Genomic DNA, 16,847 nt, shown 5'->3' with positions numbered 1-16,847 from the left:
GGTCTCCATTTGCCAGTGTGACAGAGTATTCATTACTGAAGAACAACATTGTGCAGCTCTGCCTAGAATTAACCACCATTGTACAACAGGTGCTTTCACGCACACATTCATGCCGTTTCCATATCCATTACAATAAAGGTCATGATTTGAATTGAAGGGGTAACTCTATTGGAAATGTCAATATGGATAGAGCTTATGTTGCCTACAGCTGGTTTCTATAGATTTGACCATGTGCACAACATACATACATTGCCCCAGGCTGTTTGCAGCATGGCTGATGGGACGAGTGGCTCTCAATAACAGCCTTAAGCAACGTACTCATCGACTCTCTGTTAGACCTCACCCCTTGTCTAACTTAGGCTCTGTTGAACAGTGAACTAGAGGTCTCTCATCCCTATAATTCCCTGTCCTCCTCCTGCTTCCCCTCTGGCTCGATTTCTCGTGTTAATGCACCACATTGCACACACATGTGCACACATCCAGCATACTCACTCTGATACTGCAGCCATCTCATTGTTTGGAAAGAAACTATGCCTGCTCTCTTGGACCCCATTCATATCCTCCCAGTAAGAGCCTGCTTAGAGTGTGTGTGTGAGAGTGTGTTTGTACTTGTGCCCAGAGTGAGTCCTGGAGCAGAGCAGATAACACCCATCCCCTGTTACAAGGGCCAAAGGAGAGCGAAGAGAAAGGGACCACCTTAAGTCCACAATGGGCCAAATGAGCATGTGGCTGCCAGGGCGCAGCGAGACAGACAAAGGTGGCAGCACTGCTCGCACTAATGCGTCAAACAGATGAATTAACTGCTACCTTGCACATCTGGTGGATTCAGTGGGAAGAAATTAACTATCAGCTGTTGTTAAATAACAAGCTGTCAGCTTCAAATGATGTCATTTTATAAATCCAGAGGAGACTGGTGAGGCTCCACACACCAAAGTAGCTCTAAAACTCATCAGTCCACCGTGTTAGTCTCCACTGTAAAGTAACGCACATGATGCGGAAGGTTTGAAACAAAACAGCTGACTGCTCATGTTCTCCACATGCCATCCATTTCTTCCTGTTTATTTATCTCATTTCCCTTCTCTCCTGAATGTTATATTTGGAAGAGAGAGAGATATTTGAGCTCGAGTGCGGACATTCGCATTGATGTTTTCTTCATCTCATGTATTCCTCTTTGTTCTTTTCCTATAGGATTGCACGGTGTACGAGACGGAGAATAAAATTCTTCACGTGGTAAGTTTTTGCTCTAATATCAGCGATGATTCAAAGTTGTTGGTCTGCCTTTGTCACGTGTACTGCTCCGGAAGCAACAAAAGAGTGCCTTTAAGTCGAGCTCCCATTTTCAGGGTCAAGAATGAACTTTCAAGCTCAACTGGTTTCACTTTGTTGTGGCACTGTTACATATGTGGTTACATCACGCAAGAAGCTGCAACGCACGATAATCCACATATTTCCAAGCAGCTAGCTTATTGCACAAACTTGCCATCTAGTATTTTCATGGATAAAATCTCCTGGCAGACGTTTGCGCTTATTCTGAGAAATAAAAGCATTTGGAGTGATTCTGCGTGACACAAAAAAGCACTCGCTAAACTGGTGCGTTTGAGTACGCTTCAGTTAGAAGTGTGTGTGTGTGTGTGTGCGCATGTCAGAGTACTGTTTGTTTTTAGTGGAGTGTGTGGCACAAATTTGTGCATGTTAAAGTGCAAATGAGCCGGAGGCCTTCTAAAAGCCTCTGCGTACACGGCATGTGTGTGTGTGTGTGTGTGTGTGTGTGTGTGCGTGCATGGCTGTGCAAATGTGTGCGTGAATGATGGAGAACTGTCTGCGTCCACGTGTGAAACGGATTGAGCAGCCAGTGTCTGATCTGGGTTGACAGTTGGATTGGGACACTTCCTGCTGCCATTCAAGGTCAGGTGGAGGAAACCAAATGAAATGTTAGCAGGGGGAGCTCACAGAAAAAAATGTTTACACATCTTTTGGCAAAGAAAATGCTGGAGCTAGATGATCCCTCAGTACAGTGGTTAATATGCAACTATAATACATATTTTTACAAACAAAACAAGCCATTGGACGGTTGGCATTAGATGTTCTCTGCACGGTTCAGAATTAGTCATCCCTAAGCTTTTCGGCTGAGGTGCCACATAGCTGTCATTTACCTCCGATGTTATAGACCCGATAATGACAAAGGACAATGACATGAGGCAAATTCAAATATTTAAATGGCACCACATGTGCACACAGACACACACACACACAACTATTGATGCCAGACTAAAGGGCTACACATGATTAAGTCTGTTATGTGTGGGAGGTTTATGTGTGAAAGAGGGAAACAGCATGAAGAGTGAGAGAGTGGAGGAGCTGTTTGTTTTTAGATGCAGTTTCCTTGCAGACTCTTATTTACTGTGTGTTTTCTGCAAAGATAAAGCGAAGGTGAACTAACCCATGCAAACCCACAACGCAACAAACACAAACACATTTTAGCTCTCGTTTTTGAAACAGAATGGGACTTACATTTAAAAAGTTACATTTAAAAAGTAATCTGTTAAGTCACCTGCTAAGAGTGTTTTTCATTGCAAACTTTGAATTTGCATTTAGCTTGCACATATCAGTTATATTGTTCACGTTGGTGTGTAGCCTGCTGTGCATGTATCTCAGAGCATTTTGACTTTACCTCCTTGTATAGTAAGCTGTTACTGCTAGCATCTCCTCCACCTCATAACCAGCAACAAGCTAGTTTGTTTCTGCGTGACAGCTTAAGCTTAAAGCTACCTGTTTCTTGGCTGGAGCAATGACATCATTCACCTCTTCAACAGGCCTCACCCTACAGTGTAAGGGAGCTGTTCTCAGCTTACAGGTGCTTCTTCAAAATTTGAATTAGAGCATCTTAGCAATTGACAGCAGCCAAGCAAGCGTGCAACATGTGTAAGATAATATAGCTATGACAGCTAACGTTAGCATTGGTTGATTAATTACTTGATTAATTAACTGTCCAACTGGCCAGTTTCATCCACACTTCCAAAAACAGTGACATGGGTTCCAGCTAACCACAGCAGTAGCTACAGCAGCAACGCTGGAGCATACCAGCTTCACAACTGTAGCACACTGATACCAGAACCATGATAATCATGGAAATTTATTAGGTTATGATTATGATTATATTTGCTAATGTTTATTTCAGATAGTATGGTCTGTGGCTAGCTGTCATAGCACAGATAGATATGTTTCTTGTTTTCATATAAATATGTTTGGTAAGTAAATATTACAGACCTGAGTAGCATCAGGCCTGTTGTACTCAAATCAGTCCACTCCAGATTTTCATGATGCTATAAAATACAAAGTATTTTCATAGTTTTTGTAGATTTTTTTTAATTATACGACATAATTATTCCAATTTAAGCAGCATAAAATGCTGCTTACATACTGATACATATCATAACAATGCAGAAATGCATACACATACTTGAATACGGTAAAAGGAAATCCTCTTTAAATTCTGCTTTAATTTCTGTCTGAAATTTGACTTATAAAGCAGTCGTTTCACATAGCTGGATTTACAATTTTACTCAAGTATTATACTGTATGCAGTTTGTTTCAGACAGACATACAGTATCTAAGAGTCTCCAGTGTATAGCCAGCATGGGGATTAGAGACTGTTTACTGTAGTGGTAGTTGTACCTTTCTCAGCTTCTGCTCAATAATGCAAAACTCACTGCTACTCTGTTCTCTTTTAGACTACGGCCTGCAGCAATCAGATGGACAAGGATAGTGTGTGTGTGTGTGTGTGTGTGTGTGTGTGTGTGTGTATGTGTGTGTGTGTGTGTGTGTGTGTGTGTGTGTGTGAGGGAGGGAGGGAGATAGAAAAGAAGAGCTATAAGATATGAATATGTGTGAGTCTGTGTCTGATGGAGCATGAAGTGTGTATGAGTGAGTGTTTTTTGTGCATGCATGCATAAGGATGAGAGGAATTACATAAGACTGTCCTAGTTGTGTGTTTTCTCTTTCTCTTGTTTTCTCCCCTTTCCTCCCGGACTCCCTCTCCCACCTCCCTGCCTCTCTGCTTCTCTCTCTCTCCGTCTTCCCTTCTCCTCCTCTCCATTTTTCACTCTGTCTTGGTTGATACTTGCTGCAGTGTGTGTGCGACCATGCATGTGCAGACGATGCATTATGCAACCACACTTGTATGTGTGTGTGTTAGCAAGTAAATGGGGTGCGCATGAGAGAGAAGGTGCGAGTTGACGAGGACGAAAGCAAAGGAGAGAATGAGAATAAGAAACGTGGTGGTGGTGGTGGTGTTGAAGATGGGGATTCCGCCAGAGCTTAATCCATTTGGCAGTGCACTGTGTCTGGCTTTCTGTTTGACTGCTCTTAAATCTCACGCCAGCCAGCCACATAAGTTAACTTCCCTATAATCTGTGCTCTGATGCTCGGGAGGCGTGTCAGATCAAGGCCCAGTGTGTCAGAGCTGGAGGAGTTGAGAGTATCCGCACTGGTGGCTGGCCTTTTGTCTCTCTGTTCTGTGTTAATCCCAGGTCAGGACTATTACTCTAATGATCAAAGAGGAGCACAAGCACGGCCACAATGTTGTCACTCGCTGCTGTATCCAGCTGGGGGCTTCACATGGCTGTATAGGAGGGATTATAAAGGCACTGCTTCTGCTTTTCTCCCACATATTTATCCCGACTTATTCCACTTTCCCCCTTTGTTTGCTTTTAAGACTAAAGCTCCAAATGTTGTTTGGTGCCTGCATGAAATGAGCTGGGTATCCCATTGTGTAAGGTGCACACGCTGACTAGAATATCATATTACTGTAAAAACATAAACCTAAGCAGGCAAGGCAATCTTTAAATAAGTGACTCAGGAAAAATAAAGATGGAGGTGTTTGTGGATGTATGTGTGTGAGAGACAGAATGAGAGACAGCATCACACATCCAGCTCGCTGAAGATTCTCCACCTTTTTCTTTCACACTGAATGAATCATAGGCTGTGAGCTATGGCGTGTGTGTGTGTGTGTGTGTCATATGTGTGTACTGAATATCTCTTCTGTTCATTTCGTAACCGTAATCTGGTAATTGCTCATTAGGACTGAGATCAGAAGATTATTTTATACGGGGTTCATCACTGCCATGCTGCTCACAAACATACTGTAGTTTATCTTGCATATATACCTGTTACATTCCAGCGTGTGTGTGTTTGTGTGTGTGTGTGTGTGTGTGTGTGTGTGTGTGTGTGTGTGTGTGTGTGTGTGTGTGTGCGCCACACAGAGATGCTATGAGGCAGGATAAGCAGGGTAACAGCGTCTGTAAACCCACTGCAGTCAATCAGCTAAGATTAGAAGGCAGAGATGTTGCCGAAGATAAATTAACTCGCGTGCGTGACCAAGCACACAAATAGCCAGAAAAACAGTCAAGGTTTATTTAGAACAAAGGCAGGTGAGGCAATGCTTTTATTCAGAGGTGCTTGGATAGGGTACTATTGTATGTATCAGGAATATGCTGTAAGTGCAGCGTGGGGGAAAAAACAGCAATTTTAAAATCTGTGTGTTTTTTGTTTCGTTGATGTCAAGGCAAATATTACTGATTAAAAACAAATGAAAACTGTGCTCTGTAATTTAGATGTTAGAAAATGTCATCTGGGCACCTAAGGCTGGCTAGTACGGGTGATGTGTTGTTCTGTCTGCGACGGTGTCTTGTGGGCATGCCCGTGGACAGACTGTGACAGGAAACAGTTTGTGTGCTGGATTGATGGAAGTGGCGATGTGGAACAATCTGATGAAATAATGTCTGTTTCACCTCCTCCAGCTAGGTCACAGCATCCCTTGCGGCCCAAAAAAACAATCTCAATAACTTTCTGTCTCTCTCTTTTTGTCCATCTTTCTCTCTTCTTGTCATTTTCTCTGTTCTCTTTGCCTCCATCTTCAGTGTAAGACCTTAGCAGGGATATGCGACCACATCATTTCTCTGTCGTCTGACTCTCTGGTTTCTCAGTCTGCCCATCTGGAGGTGGTCCACCTTACCAGCATCATGCCAAATGAAGGCCTGGTGAGGAGCTCTTTGAGGATGCACACACTCAAACATAAAAACCAAGGCTGTTTTAACAGTTGATTACATGATAGTTGTACTGTCAGAGGGATTACTCACAGCGTTAAATATTATGGGGCAAATATTAGCATTTTGGCGAGTATAAAACTGATGTGAATCATGCACTGTAGCCCTCAAATCCGGCCCAGTCAACCATGACTGTAGAATTTGGACCAGTGGTTTGAGTGTTTTGGTGGTTCTTGGCTGACCCAAAATCTTCGTGTTAGCTTTTCCTTTAAAATGACACCCATCTGTACAAGTGAAGTTTCACAGCAGACGATTCCAAGCCAGGTATAAAATTCTCAATTTTCTGACCAAAATATAAACATGAAAGTCATGAAAATAACAAAGATAACACAGTTATAAGACAGGCATAAAATAGTCGTTTTTGCACCAACACGGTGATTCCCAAACAACTATTAAACAAAGACTTGGCATAGCTCTGCATGTTGTGCAGTGTGTCCTTAAATTTGAGGAAAGTGCAAATTTACAGGCAAGAAAGTGCAATTTTACAGGCAAAAAAAAAAAGAGTACAGCAGGTGATCATGACTTTGAGATCCTGATCATCTGCTGTAGATCATCAGAATCTGAAAGTCATGTCCTTAAGAAATAGAAAAAAAAATCAGCAGAGACCTGACACAGGACCTGAGAGATGCATCTGGCCCTTCAGCTGATTCAACTGCTGTTCACTGAAACCTCATCAGAAATGGTCTCAGTGGAAGGGTGGCTGTCAAGAAGCCATTCTTAAGGAAGGGAAACAGGGAGGAAAGGTTGAGGTATGCCACATTACACAACAACTGGACTGAAGATCAGTGGCAATAGCTCCGATGGAGTGATGAGTCCAAATTTGAAAATTTTGGTTCAAATCATCATTAGTATGCATGGAGGAGGTCAGGAGAGAGGTGCAACAGTGAGTGTCTGTAGCACCTGTAAAATATGGTGGCGGCTCTCTCATGGTTTGGAGCTGCATTTTAGCCAGTGGTGTTGGAGATCTTGACAAAATTAATGGAATTATGAACAAAGAAAAGTACCATCAGATTTTGATCCACAATGCAATACCATTTGGAAAGAGTCTGATTGGCAACAGCTTCATTTTTCAGCATGACAATGATCCCCAAAACACTGCCAGTGCAGTGAAAGCATACCTGGATACAAAAACACACAATGGAAAACTATCAGCCATGGATTGGCCTCCCCAGAGCCCGGACCTCAACATTATTGAAACACTATGGGATCAGAACAAAATACAGCCAACATCCAAAGAAGAGCTTTGAATGCCCTTCAAGAAACCTGGAGAACTATTCCTGAAAACTAGTTAAAGAAATGACAAGAAAGCTGCCTCAGAGAGTTCAGACTGTACTGAAGATTAAAGATGGTCACGCCAAATATTGACTTTCAAGCTTGTCAGAATTGCACAAACTCTCTATTTGCCTCATAAACTTCCATGTATATTTCCATGTATGTTTGCACATTTCAATAAATCACTGCACCTATTTCCCATTTTAAATGGGAAATAGGTGCAGAGGCGACTCGAGACTGCTCAGTACTGTGTATGTGATGTATTTCTCTGCTTACTCTTACACTAAATCCTCCCTGCCTGTGTTTGGTTGCATTTCAGGGGATGTATATAAAATCAACATATGATGGACTCCACGTTATCACCGGAACCACAGAGAATGTGAGTTTTTGTCTCACTCCGTTTAAAGGTTGATACTCCACCGACCCCAATTTACAGACTCTCATTCCACTGTAACAATGATTCAGTTGCCTCGGTAACCCTCCTAAATTTGTTCCTATTGTCTTTTTCTGTTCTTCATTTCCTGCCTTTGCAGTCTCCAGCAGATCAGTGTAAGAAGATCCATCCAGGGGATGAGGTGATCCAAGTCAACCACCAGACAGTGGTGAGTTAAAGGCCTGCCAAGCACAACACTGTAGGCATAAAGAATCACAGGGAAGGTCCTTTCCATGTGTTTCCTTTTGTTCTCCATTATGTGCTACGTTACGGAGGTGCCAAGGAACATAATGTCTGCCACCACCACCACTGCTATCACCATGATGCTTCCTGTCCTGTGCCTGTGTTGCTATATAGGCTAATTAGGCCTGAGGCAGGAGCAGATTATGGGACAGTTGTTTCAGTTTATTCAGACCAGTGTGATTATCAGCTCACTCTTTCTGGAATTTGTTTCCATTGTCAGAAAAAAAAACAAAAAAAAAACTGAAGGAGGCATCCGGTTCGAAATGTGAGCCCATGTTCCACTTACATGCATGAATATTTCTGCCTATAACTCATCACATCAGAGGAAAGCACAAAAATGGGCAGCCATTTTAAATGGAACGACGCCTTGTGAGTGCATGTGATTGAGCGCGCCTATCTACTGCCTGTACTGTCAGCTCTGGCACAAACAATTTGTTCCAGTGTTTATATGAGATTTCTGAAGGGGGGTGGAAAAAAGGTTTGCGTCTCTGTGCAGACCTCTTTTGTGTGCCTTCTTTCTGTAAGAAATTCCTTGTACGTCTCAATAGGTGCTGCTCATGCGAAAGCATGCATGCAGGGGCTCGGGAGCGTTTCTGATTGACACGTGAGGGAGGTGCGTGTTATCGCTGTCTCTCTCTCTCCTCGGGGTGACAGTGCAGATCGCTCCCTGCCAGGCTCTCAGCTCCAACCCTTCATTACTCCCTCAGCTAGACCCTCACCACTTTGATACCTCACTCTGGGGTAGGAGATAAGCAGCGGGGAAACAGAGGTGTGTGTGCGTGTATGGTAGGGCAGGGGGCTGAAGCAGTCAGGGGAGGCTGAGATGGAGAGGCAGAGCTGGAAGAGTGTGTGTGTGTGTGTGTGTGTGTGTGTGTGGAGGGGGGTAAAGAGGGACTTGGGGAGAAGAGGAAGCGGATAAAAAGAAAACGAGAGGAGCGGGGGGGAGAGACAGCAGAGGGAAGTCTCCAGTCAACATAGCTCTTTGTTCAATCCCAAATTGAGCTGCTAAGGAGTAAAGACGGATACATACTACCAGTAAACTGTAACTGTCAACAGCAGTTGATAAGTTTATCTCATCAGGCTTCAAATTTAAAAATTAGATTAGTGTGAATGTGGAATATACAAATTCCAGTCCATTATAGAATCATTATGTGGGCCTATTAAGTAACAGTGCTGGCTTCATGTCTATGCATGAGTTTTATTTATTTTATTTATTTATTTGTCCTTTTGGAGACCCACTTCAAAACAGGACTTGGGAGTTTTCAGCTCAGCTTGTCTTCTGAGGTAAAATGTGGAATTTGCTCAAATAAAAAATTGATTGTTTGAAGAGGCAGCATAATTATGTGGAGGTAATAGCATCTGGGAAAATAATGAAGACCCCTGGGATTTGCAAAAAAAAAAACCTCTCCAGCAGCAGTTTATGCTCTATTATTTTGGTAGGTCTCTCCCTGCTTCCCTTTGCTCTCTGTCTATTTGTATAAGAGAGCAGTTCTAAACTGGGCTGGTTAAGACTGGCTTTGTGTTTCCTTTTAATGTGCATTACATTGCTGGTGAGCATCGTATGATGGATGAAACAAAAGTTTAGCTTGATAAAGGTCGAACTCAGCTCACTTTCAGTTTAGTTATTTCAGGATTTTCCTCCCTGCAGCATAAAAATTAACTTCCTTACCAAGAGTTCGATAAGGAAATTGAACCACCTCCTTATCAGTTCATTCAACTTCAAACCTACAGCCATGACAAGGATTAGCTTAGCTTAGCATAGCTAAGCAGAGGGGCAGCGTTTGCCTCACCAAACAAGATACTGCACTAATTATTAAACTTCAGAAGCACTGGTACAAAGTTTTATTTAACATTTCATCAGACTTGAGTTACCTGTTTCCACCATTTTCCACCACTGTCCAGGTGATTATGCTAAGCTTTGCTAATTGTTGTGTGGTTGTCACTTTATGCTAAACAGATACTCAGTTGCAGCAATCTGTTCGGCATGAAAAGCTTTGGATGGAACATACCGAAGTTTTCCTTCTGTAAAATGCTTAAATGGTAAATGTTCTGTGGGCATACATAGAAATCAGGATTTAAATCAGGAGCTTAAAGATTAAAAATCTGACTAGAGATTCAAAGCTAGCTTTAGAGACTTGAGTTCTGATGACAGGAACTATACTGCTCAAAAATATTAAAGGAACACTTTGAAAACACATCAGACCTCAATGGGAAAAAAGTCATGCTGGATATCTATACTGATATGGAATGGGTAATGTGTTAAGAATGAAAAGATGCCACACTGTTTGATGGAAATCAAAATTATCAACGAATAGACGGCTGAATTCAAAGACACCGCGAAAATCAAAGTGAAAAAGTGATGCAGCAGGCTAGTCCATTTTGCCAAAATTTCACTGCAGCAACTTAAAATGGAATTTGGTAGTTTGTATGCCCATCACATGCTCGTATGACAACATTGGCGCATGCTCCTAATGAGACGATGGATGGTGTACTGGGGGGTCGCCTCCCAGATCTGGACCAGGGCATCACTGAGCTCCAGGACAGTCTGAGGTGCAACCTGGCGGCATCAGATGGGCCGAAACATAATGTCCCAGAAATGTTATGTTGGATCTATGTCAGGTGAGTGTGGGGGTCAGTCAGTGGTATCAAACCCTTCATCCTCCAGGAACTGCCTGCATACTCTTGCCACATGAGGCCAGGCATTGCCGTGTACCAGGAGGAACCAATGACCCACTGCACCAATGTAAGGTCTGACAGTTGGTCCAGGGATTTGACCCCGATGCCTAATGGCAGTCAGGGTGCCGTTGTCTAGCCTGTAGACATATGTGGACCCCTCCATGGATATGCCTCCCCAGACCATCACTGACCCACCACCAAACCAGTCATACTGAACAATCTTATAGGCAGCATGATCTTCTCCAGACCCTTTTACGTCTGTCACATGTGCTCAGGGTGAACCTGCTCTCATCTGTGAAAAGCACATAGTGCCAGTGGTGGACCTGCCCATTCAGGTATTCTATGGCAAATGCTAGTCGTGCTGCATGGTGCCAGGCAGTGAGCACAGGGCCCAATAGTGACACTGACCCTAGCCCAGTGGTTCTCAAATAGTGGGGCGCGCCCCCTTTGGGGGGCGCGGTGCGATACCTGGGGGGGCGCGTGTGACCCTGGGGAACAGGCTTTTTTTGGGGGGGCCGTATTAGTATAAAGTGTAATTGCGCATCCAGTACAGTAGGCGGCAGTGGTGCTGTCATTGTTACTTCTGTCACGTTTGCGACAGTGCAACATTTTACGACTTACAAGACAACAGGTTTGCCTTGGTTAGCAGTGTTGAGTCAACAGAAAGCTCCGACTGCGTTCTGCCTATAGCCTCCGTTATTCAACATAACAACCCCCAACATGAAAAAGTTTTTAACAGGGATGAAAAGAAAAGCGGAGAGAGACAAAGATAATGAGACAAAAGAAAGTCACCCGAAAGCTAAGACGAGGAAATACGACGAAGCGTATTTAGCGCTTGGCTTCACTGTCACTACAGTTGGAGAAGAGGAAAGACCGGTGTGTTTGCTGTGTCTAGTTGGTCAAACATGTTTACAGTTTAAACAAGGATTTATTTATTTTTAATTTCAGGCAATGATGCACTTAAAATCTTTTCTGTTGCAGACTTAAAACACGATTTAATAAAGTTATTCTTTGTAAGTTTGACCATATGTCTTTCTTTTTTCTTTAATGTTAATAAGGATAAAATGTTATGCAGAGATGGATAGTCACAGTGGGGAGTGGGGGGCGCGAATAGTTTTCTTCTTGCTAGGGGGGGCGTAACAGAAAATAATTGAGAAGCACTGCCCTAGCCAAATGCAAAACTAGTGAAAAAACAGTCAGAAAAGATGAGGAGGGGAAAATGTCAGTGGCAAACCATTCCTGTTTTGGGGGGTTGTCTCACATGTTGCCCCTCTAGTGCACCTGTTGTTAATTTTATCAACAGCAAAGCAGCTGAAACTGATCAACAACCCCCTCTGCTACTTAACTGACCACATCAACATCCCAGGAGTTTAATTGACTTGATGCAATACTCTGATTTTAAAGGTGTTCCTTTAATTGTTTTGAGCTGTGTATTTGTTCCCATACTTCAGTTTGACAAATATATTTACCTCTTCCACAAGGAGTTCAACTTAAGTTGAACAGTTCACATTGCTAAATTATAGCACAAATAAATGGTAGCAGGTTTTAGTGTGTCCAGGGATACCCGGTTTTTGGTTTAAGTGGCAGGAGAGAACAGACAGCAGTAACTTACTTTGGCCCAGGCTCTTCCTGCAGATGAACACTGACTGAACTCCGAGCTCTAAACTGGAGAACAGGAAAGGGGATACTACAGGCTGACACAGGCAGGTCATCATTATATCAGGAATAAGGTCAGAGCAGTTCTGTCTCTGTGTGTGGCTGAGTGTGTGTGCGAGTGTATGTGGCCTCTGCGGACACTTCCAGCGGCTGAGACCAGTGTAGCCAATCAATAGCCTGACGACTGCTTCGAGATCTGGAGACAGGCTGGCCAGAATCACTGCAGTCAGCACTCCTTTTGCCCTCTTTTCTCTCTATTTCTTAGATCTAAGCATACTGACTAAGCAATCCTCTATTTAAATATGACACTTTTTTTAGACCAATGATCCTGAACCACTGTGGTACATAGTCAGTGTTTTGCTTTACTAATAGCTACAAAGTTTAGTATTCAAAGACTCGATGTTGCAACTTGTACGTTTCCTACATTATATCTGAAGTTTTTTAACCTTTGGATTAGATGTTGCTGTATTAGACAGTATCAAATTGTAGCTAGAAGTTAAATAATGAACTGTCAACTAATTTTTTAACCAGTTACAGCAAAGTGGTATTATATGCAGGCTTTCAACTAAATACAATGCACTAAATATCTTTCCTCATACTCCAGCTTCCTCCCGCAGTCCAAAGAAATGCATAACATGGACAGAAAAATGGAAGCAAATGGACTGAAAGTTGACTTGACTTGGAAGACACATGACTGGATGAGCCTTCTGTCTCATCCGTCATGTTCCACTGACTAACTTTGACCAGTCACATTAACAAAACTCACAAGGTAGAGGTTACTTTTTGAAAGCTAGGAGACACTCTGTGTAGGTAGGCCTGCAGTTAGCATGTTAGATGATTCTTGCTTTCTTTGTAGGGAAAATGTGTGTATAGAGTAAAAGGAACTTTTGTTTTCAAAAATAAATAGCATATATTTAAGATGCCCAAGAAACAAAATTTAGAAACAAAGACTGTTTTGGACAAGTAGTATCAGAAGCATGTGTGGTGGTTTGCAGCAGCACTCAGGTGTAATGGTAACTGCTGCTGTGCGTGGTGGTTTCTCTCAGCAGATTCGGTTGAGCCCAATTCATTGTGCGTAGGTGTTTACAGCAGTTGTTTCGGTAGCCTGGTATGTGTGCTTCTCAGGTGGGCTGGCAGCTGAAGAACCTGGTGAATGCTCTAAGAGAGGACCCATGTGGAGTCATCCTCACGCTGAAGAAAAGGCCCCAGAACACCCTGAGCTCCACCCCAGCGCTGCTCAGGAACGTCCGCTGGAAACCACTGGGCCTGCAGGTAAACACCGGCGCAACTCATGGATGCATTAATGCCTCACTTGCTGACCAGGCACATGGTTAGTCTCAATTTCAAGAATCACTGTATCTAAAGCGTGACCAAGGATGCAAGAAATAGATAGTTGGACATCTAGACTTGTGTTACCCCCTCCTACAAAGCCTTGTGCATCCTTATCTGCACACTACCTAAATTTACATGTAGTAACCTGTGTAGTACCTCCATCTTTGACTCACTCTCAGCTCTTGTTTTCACTGCCCACACTCTGCATTCTGCTACTGGCATTTTAAACAAATATTTTTTTTTTCTTTAAAGAAACTTATTCACTGACTGACCTTGTATCAGTGCTCCTGTTGAGCATTCAACAAATCTTTTTACTGTTTGCCACATTGCTGGCACGGTTCGAAGCCATTCACAAATGTGTAGGCAGCTAATTCTCAACCTGAAGAAGAAAATTTCTTTTTAAAATAGCGATAATACAAAATCATAACAGCGGTGGGTAAACTAGCTAATTAAATCTGCACTTAATTTCAGTCTTGTGTGAAGGATGTAAATAGTGCAACGAGGCCTGAAGTTTTATGCTCAAGAGAGCGGGTTTAGGCAGCGCAGGGTCACCAAAGGGCCCATCCCATCCTTCCCACTCACATTCAGATTTATTGAGACTTTAGTCCTGATTCATTCAACCTTTGCCCCAGAGAACATCTCATTTTCAAAGGCGAGTAAATTTTTAATGTACTGTAGATCTTAAAGGTGGAACGCCTGTTTGAAGTCTTGCAGTTCAGAGTGGGTGTACACATTTCACTTAAGGGCAAATACTTTGTTAATCTGTCACTCGCAGCCCAGAAATATCACTGAGCAATTTAGGCACACAGGAAGAACAAGCTGTGCCGAGACGGACGGAGGGGTGAGGCGAGGGCTAGTCTGATGCTGCCTGAGTGCTTTGTGAAGCGCCCAATGTTTTGCCAAGCTCCTGTGTTCCATGGCTGCTATTTTTAACTTAGCGTCAGACTAATTCATTTACATGCTACATGTATGCTTTGATCTCTGCTCACTGCTCAGCCGCTCTTTGGCTTTTTGAGGGTTTTTTAATGCCCCTTTTTATTCTCTCCTCAAACTGTGGTTTGTACATGGATGTAAGCCTATAATTGCATTATTTAGTGGCGCACATGCAAATGCATGTTTTTACGTAGAACTCGCAGCTTCTGTCTAGAAACCATCAAAACTGTGTAAGAGCAATCAAGGCAGCTGCAACTTCGTCACCGCACGGTAAACAAGGTAAAAGATCTCAACAAGGTAAAGGACCGTTCTCGTTTCCAGGTTGCTGCCTTGTCATCACAGCCCCAAGTTGTCACCAGGAGCTTATTGTTATATTTATCTAATAGCAGGGGATTGTGGGAATTCTACGCTCATGGACTGCTAAGACATAAACGCGCCATGAGGGGCCCAGATCAGAGCGCAGAGATATATCTGTTGGAGAAGAGAAGAAAGGAGTGTTTTAGTTTTGTTCTCTCTCAGAAAGACTGGAGCTCTTAATTATTCATAAGCAACTACAGGCAGCTCCACTGGCTCTGAAACAAGAGCTGCTACTCAGCAAATACTGGAGATAATTCACTGAATCCAAAATATCTTGCTAAACAGCCTGTTTGTGTGTAAGTGTGTGCATGTGTGTGTGGTGGAGAGAGGTGGGTGTGCACACATTGCCAAGCTCGGCCGTATCCACGATTGTCCATCTGGGTGTCGAAGCAAGTGTGTTACTGTACGTGTTTGTGCATGCATGCGGAGAGATGATTCCCGTTATCAGACCCGTTGCTCCTTTGAGAGGCGAAGGAACTGGGTCACTGCACTCTGTAAGCTTGGTTTTGGATGCATACTGTACACACACACTTCCAAAACAAACATACATAGAGAACACATGCACACTTACACCTCTAAGCCCAGTTTTGGAGGATGAATTGTAACGCTGTGAAGTTTAGCTCAAATGTGGCAAATGTACAGCTGGATTATAACTGAATCCACAAAGGAAACAATTTATCTCTGCACATTATCGCGTGATTCCAAGCCCAAATCCCTCCATGGCAACGTCTTTTATTCTGCTAAATAATGACATATCTGTCTCCTTTACTCTCTCTTTTTCTTTCTTTTCTGTGTGTGTCTGTGTGTTTGCATGTGCGTCAGTTTGTCAACAGTAGGAAGGAGTAAAAGCAATTTGATGATTCACCGTCATTACAGTGATGCTGGAAATGGGTTTAACAAAGAACACAAGGATTACTGTGATGATTACTGTGATACTCTTGGGCTGCTGCAGCATGTATGTGTTACTGAGCAGCATCAGCATCACATATGTGAGACATGTTGTTGTCATAAATCTGTTACATGCTTAGATGTATGAATCATTAGTCTTGCTAAATGCCTACTATTTTGAGCAACATGTATTGGCAGTTAAGCTATTAATTGATTGCCTTGCTGAGTGGGAGGTCAATTATTGATTTTCTTTTTCTTTTTTTTTTTTTAAATAATCACAGGTCATTCTTCTGGTCTGTTATTGTGCCGTGTGGCGTTACCCCCTGTTTTCAGTGTTTATGCTAAGCTAACGTAACTGGCTGCTTTCACGTTGTGTCACACCAATTCTGTCTCTACCATCTGAATGTTGCAGCAGAAATCAAGACTCATAAGACCAGGAAGCATTTTTCCAGTCTTCTATTGTCCTTCTTCCCCATTCTGATGCTCGGTTTGAACTTCAGCAAGTTGCCTTGACCATGTCTACATGCCTAAATACATTGCGTTGCTGCCATGTGATTGACTGATTAGTTATTTGCATTATCAAGCAGTTGAACAGGTGTACCTAATAAAGTGGCTGGTGAGTGTATCTGTCAGAAATCAAGTACAACAAAAGAATTTGGCCCTCTGGACTATAGTATGGTTTATTGGATTAAACACCAGCAACTGGTCGCTGCAGTTATTTACAGTATAATTTTATCAGGTATGTGACTCAGATCTGCTTATGATTTTAAGTTTATTATTTCAGCTGACTGTAAGGGGCTATATTTGTCTATAAATATTATAGATAAGTTTAAGTGTAGATCTGTACTTAGTAATGAGAATTAGATTATTGGAATAATTTGTTTATTGTCGGTGCAATAAATTTAAAAAGTCCTGCTTGGGTAGAGCGGTTGTTATTGTATATTAATGCTTAA

The 16,847-nt window shown here is 42.6% G+C and overlaps 1 protein-coding gene across 2 annotated transcripts in view; it reads left to right on the top strand.

Annotated features, from left to right (window-relative positions):
* LOC115787289 (connector enhancer of kinase suppressor of ras 2) overlaps positions 1 to 16,847 on the top strand; it is a 63,229-nt gene that overhangs the window by 20,293 nt on the left and 26,089 nt on the right. For both annotated transcript variants that reach the window (XM_030739917.1, XM_030739918.1), the window contains exons 4-9: positions 2 to 89; positions 1,189 to 1,230; positions 5,919 to 6,038; positions 7,696 to 7,755; positions 7,910 to 7,978; positions 13,510 to 13,656. In XM_030739917.1, coding sequence (XP_030595777.1) covers positions 2 to 89; positions 1,189 to 1,230; positions 5,919 to 6,038; positions 7,696 to 7,755; positions 7,910 to 7,978; positions 13,510 to 13,656 — 526 coding nt within the window. The remainder of the gene's footprint in view (position 1; positions 90 to 1,188; positions 1,231 to 5,918; positions 6,039 to 7,695; positions 7,756 to 7,909; positions 7,979 to 13,509; positions 13,657 to 16,847) is intronic.

The sequence above is a fragment of the Archocentrus centrarchus genome, chromosome 10, assembly GCF_007364275.1.
Source record: "Archocentrus centrarchus isolate MPI-CPG fArcCen1 chromosome 10, fArcCen1, whole genome shotgun sequence".
In the NCBI taxonomy this organism is placed as follows: domain Eukaryota; kingdom Metazoa; phylum Chordata; class Actinopteri; order Cichliformes; family Cichlidae; genus Archocentrus; species Archocentrus centrarchus.
This window is presented reverse-complemented; position numbering and strand designations above follow the sequence as displayed.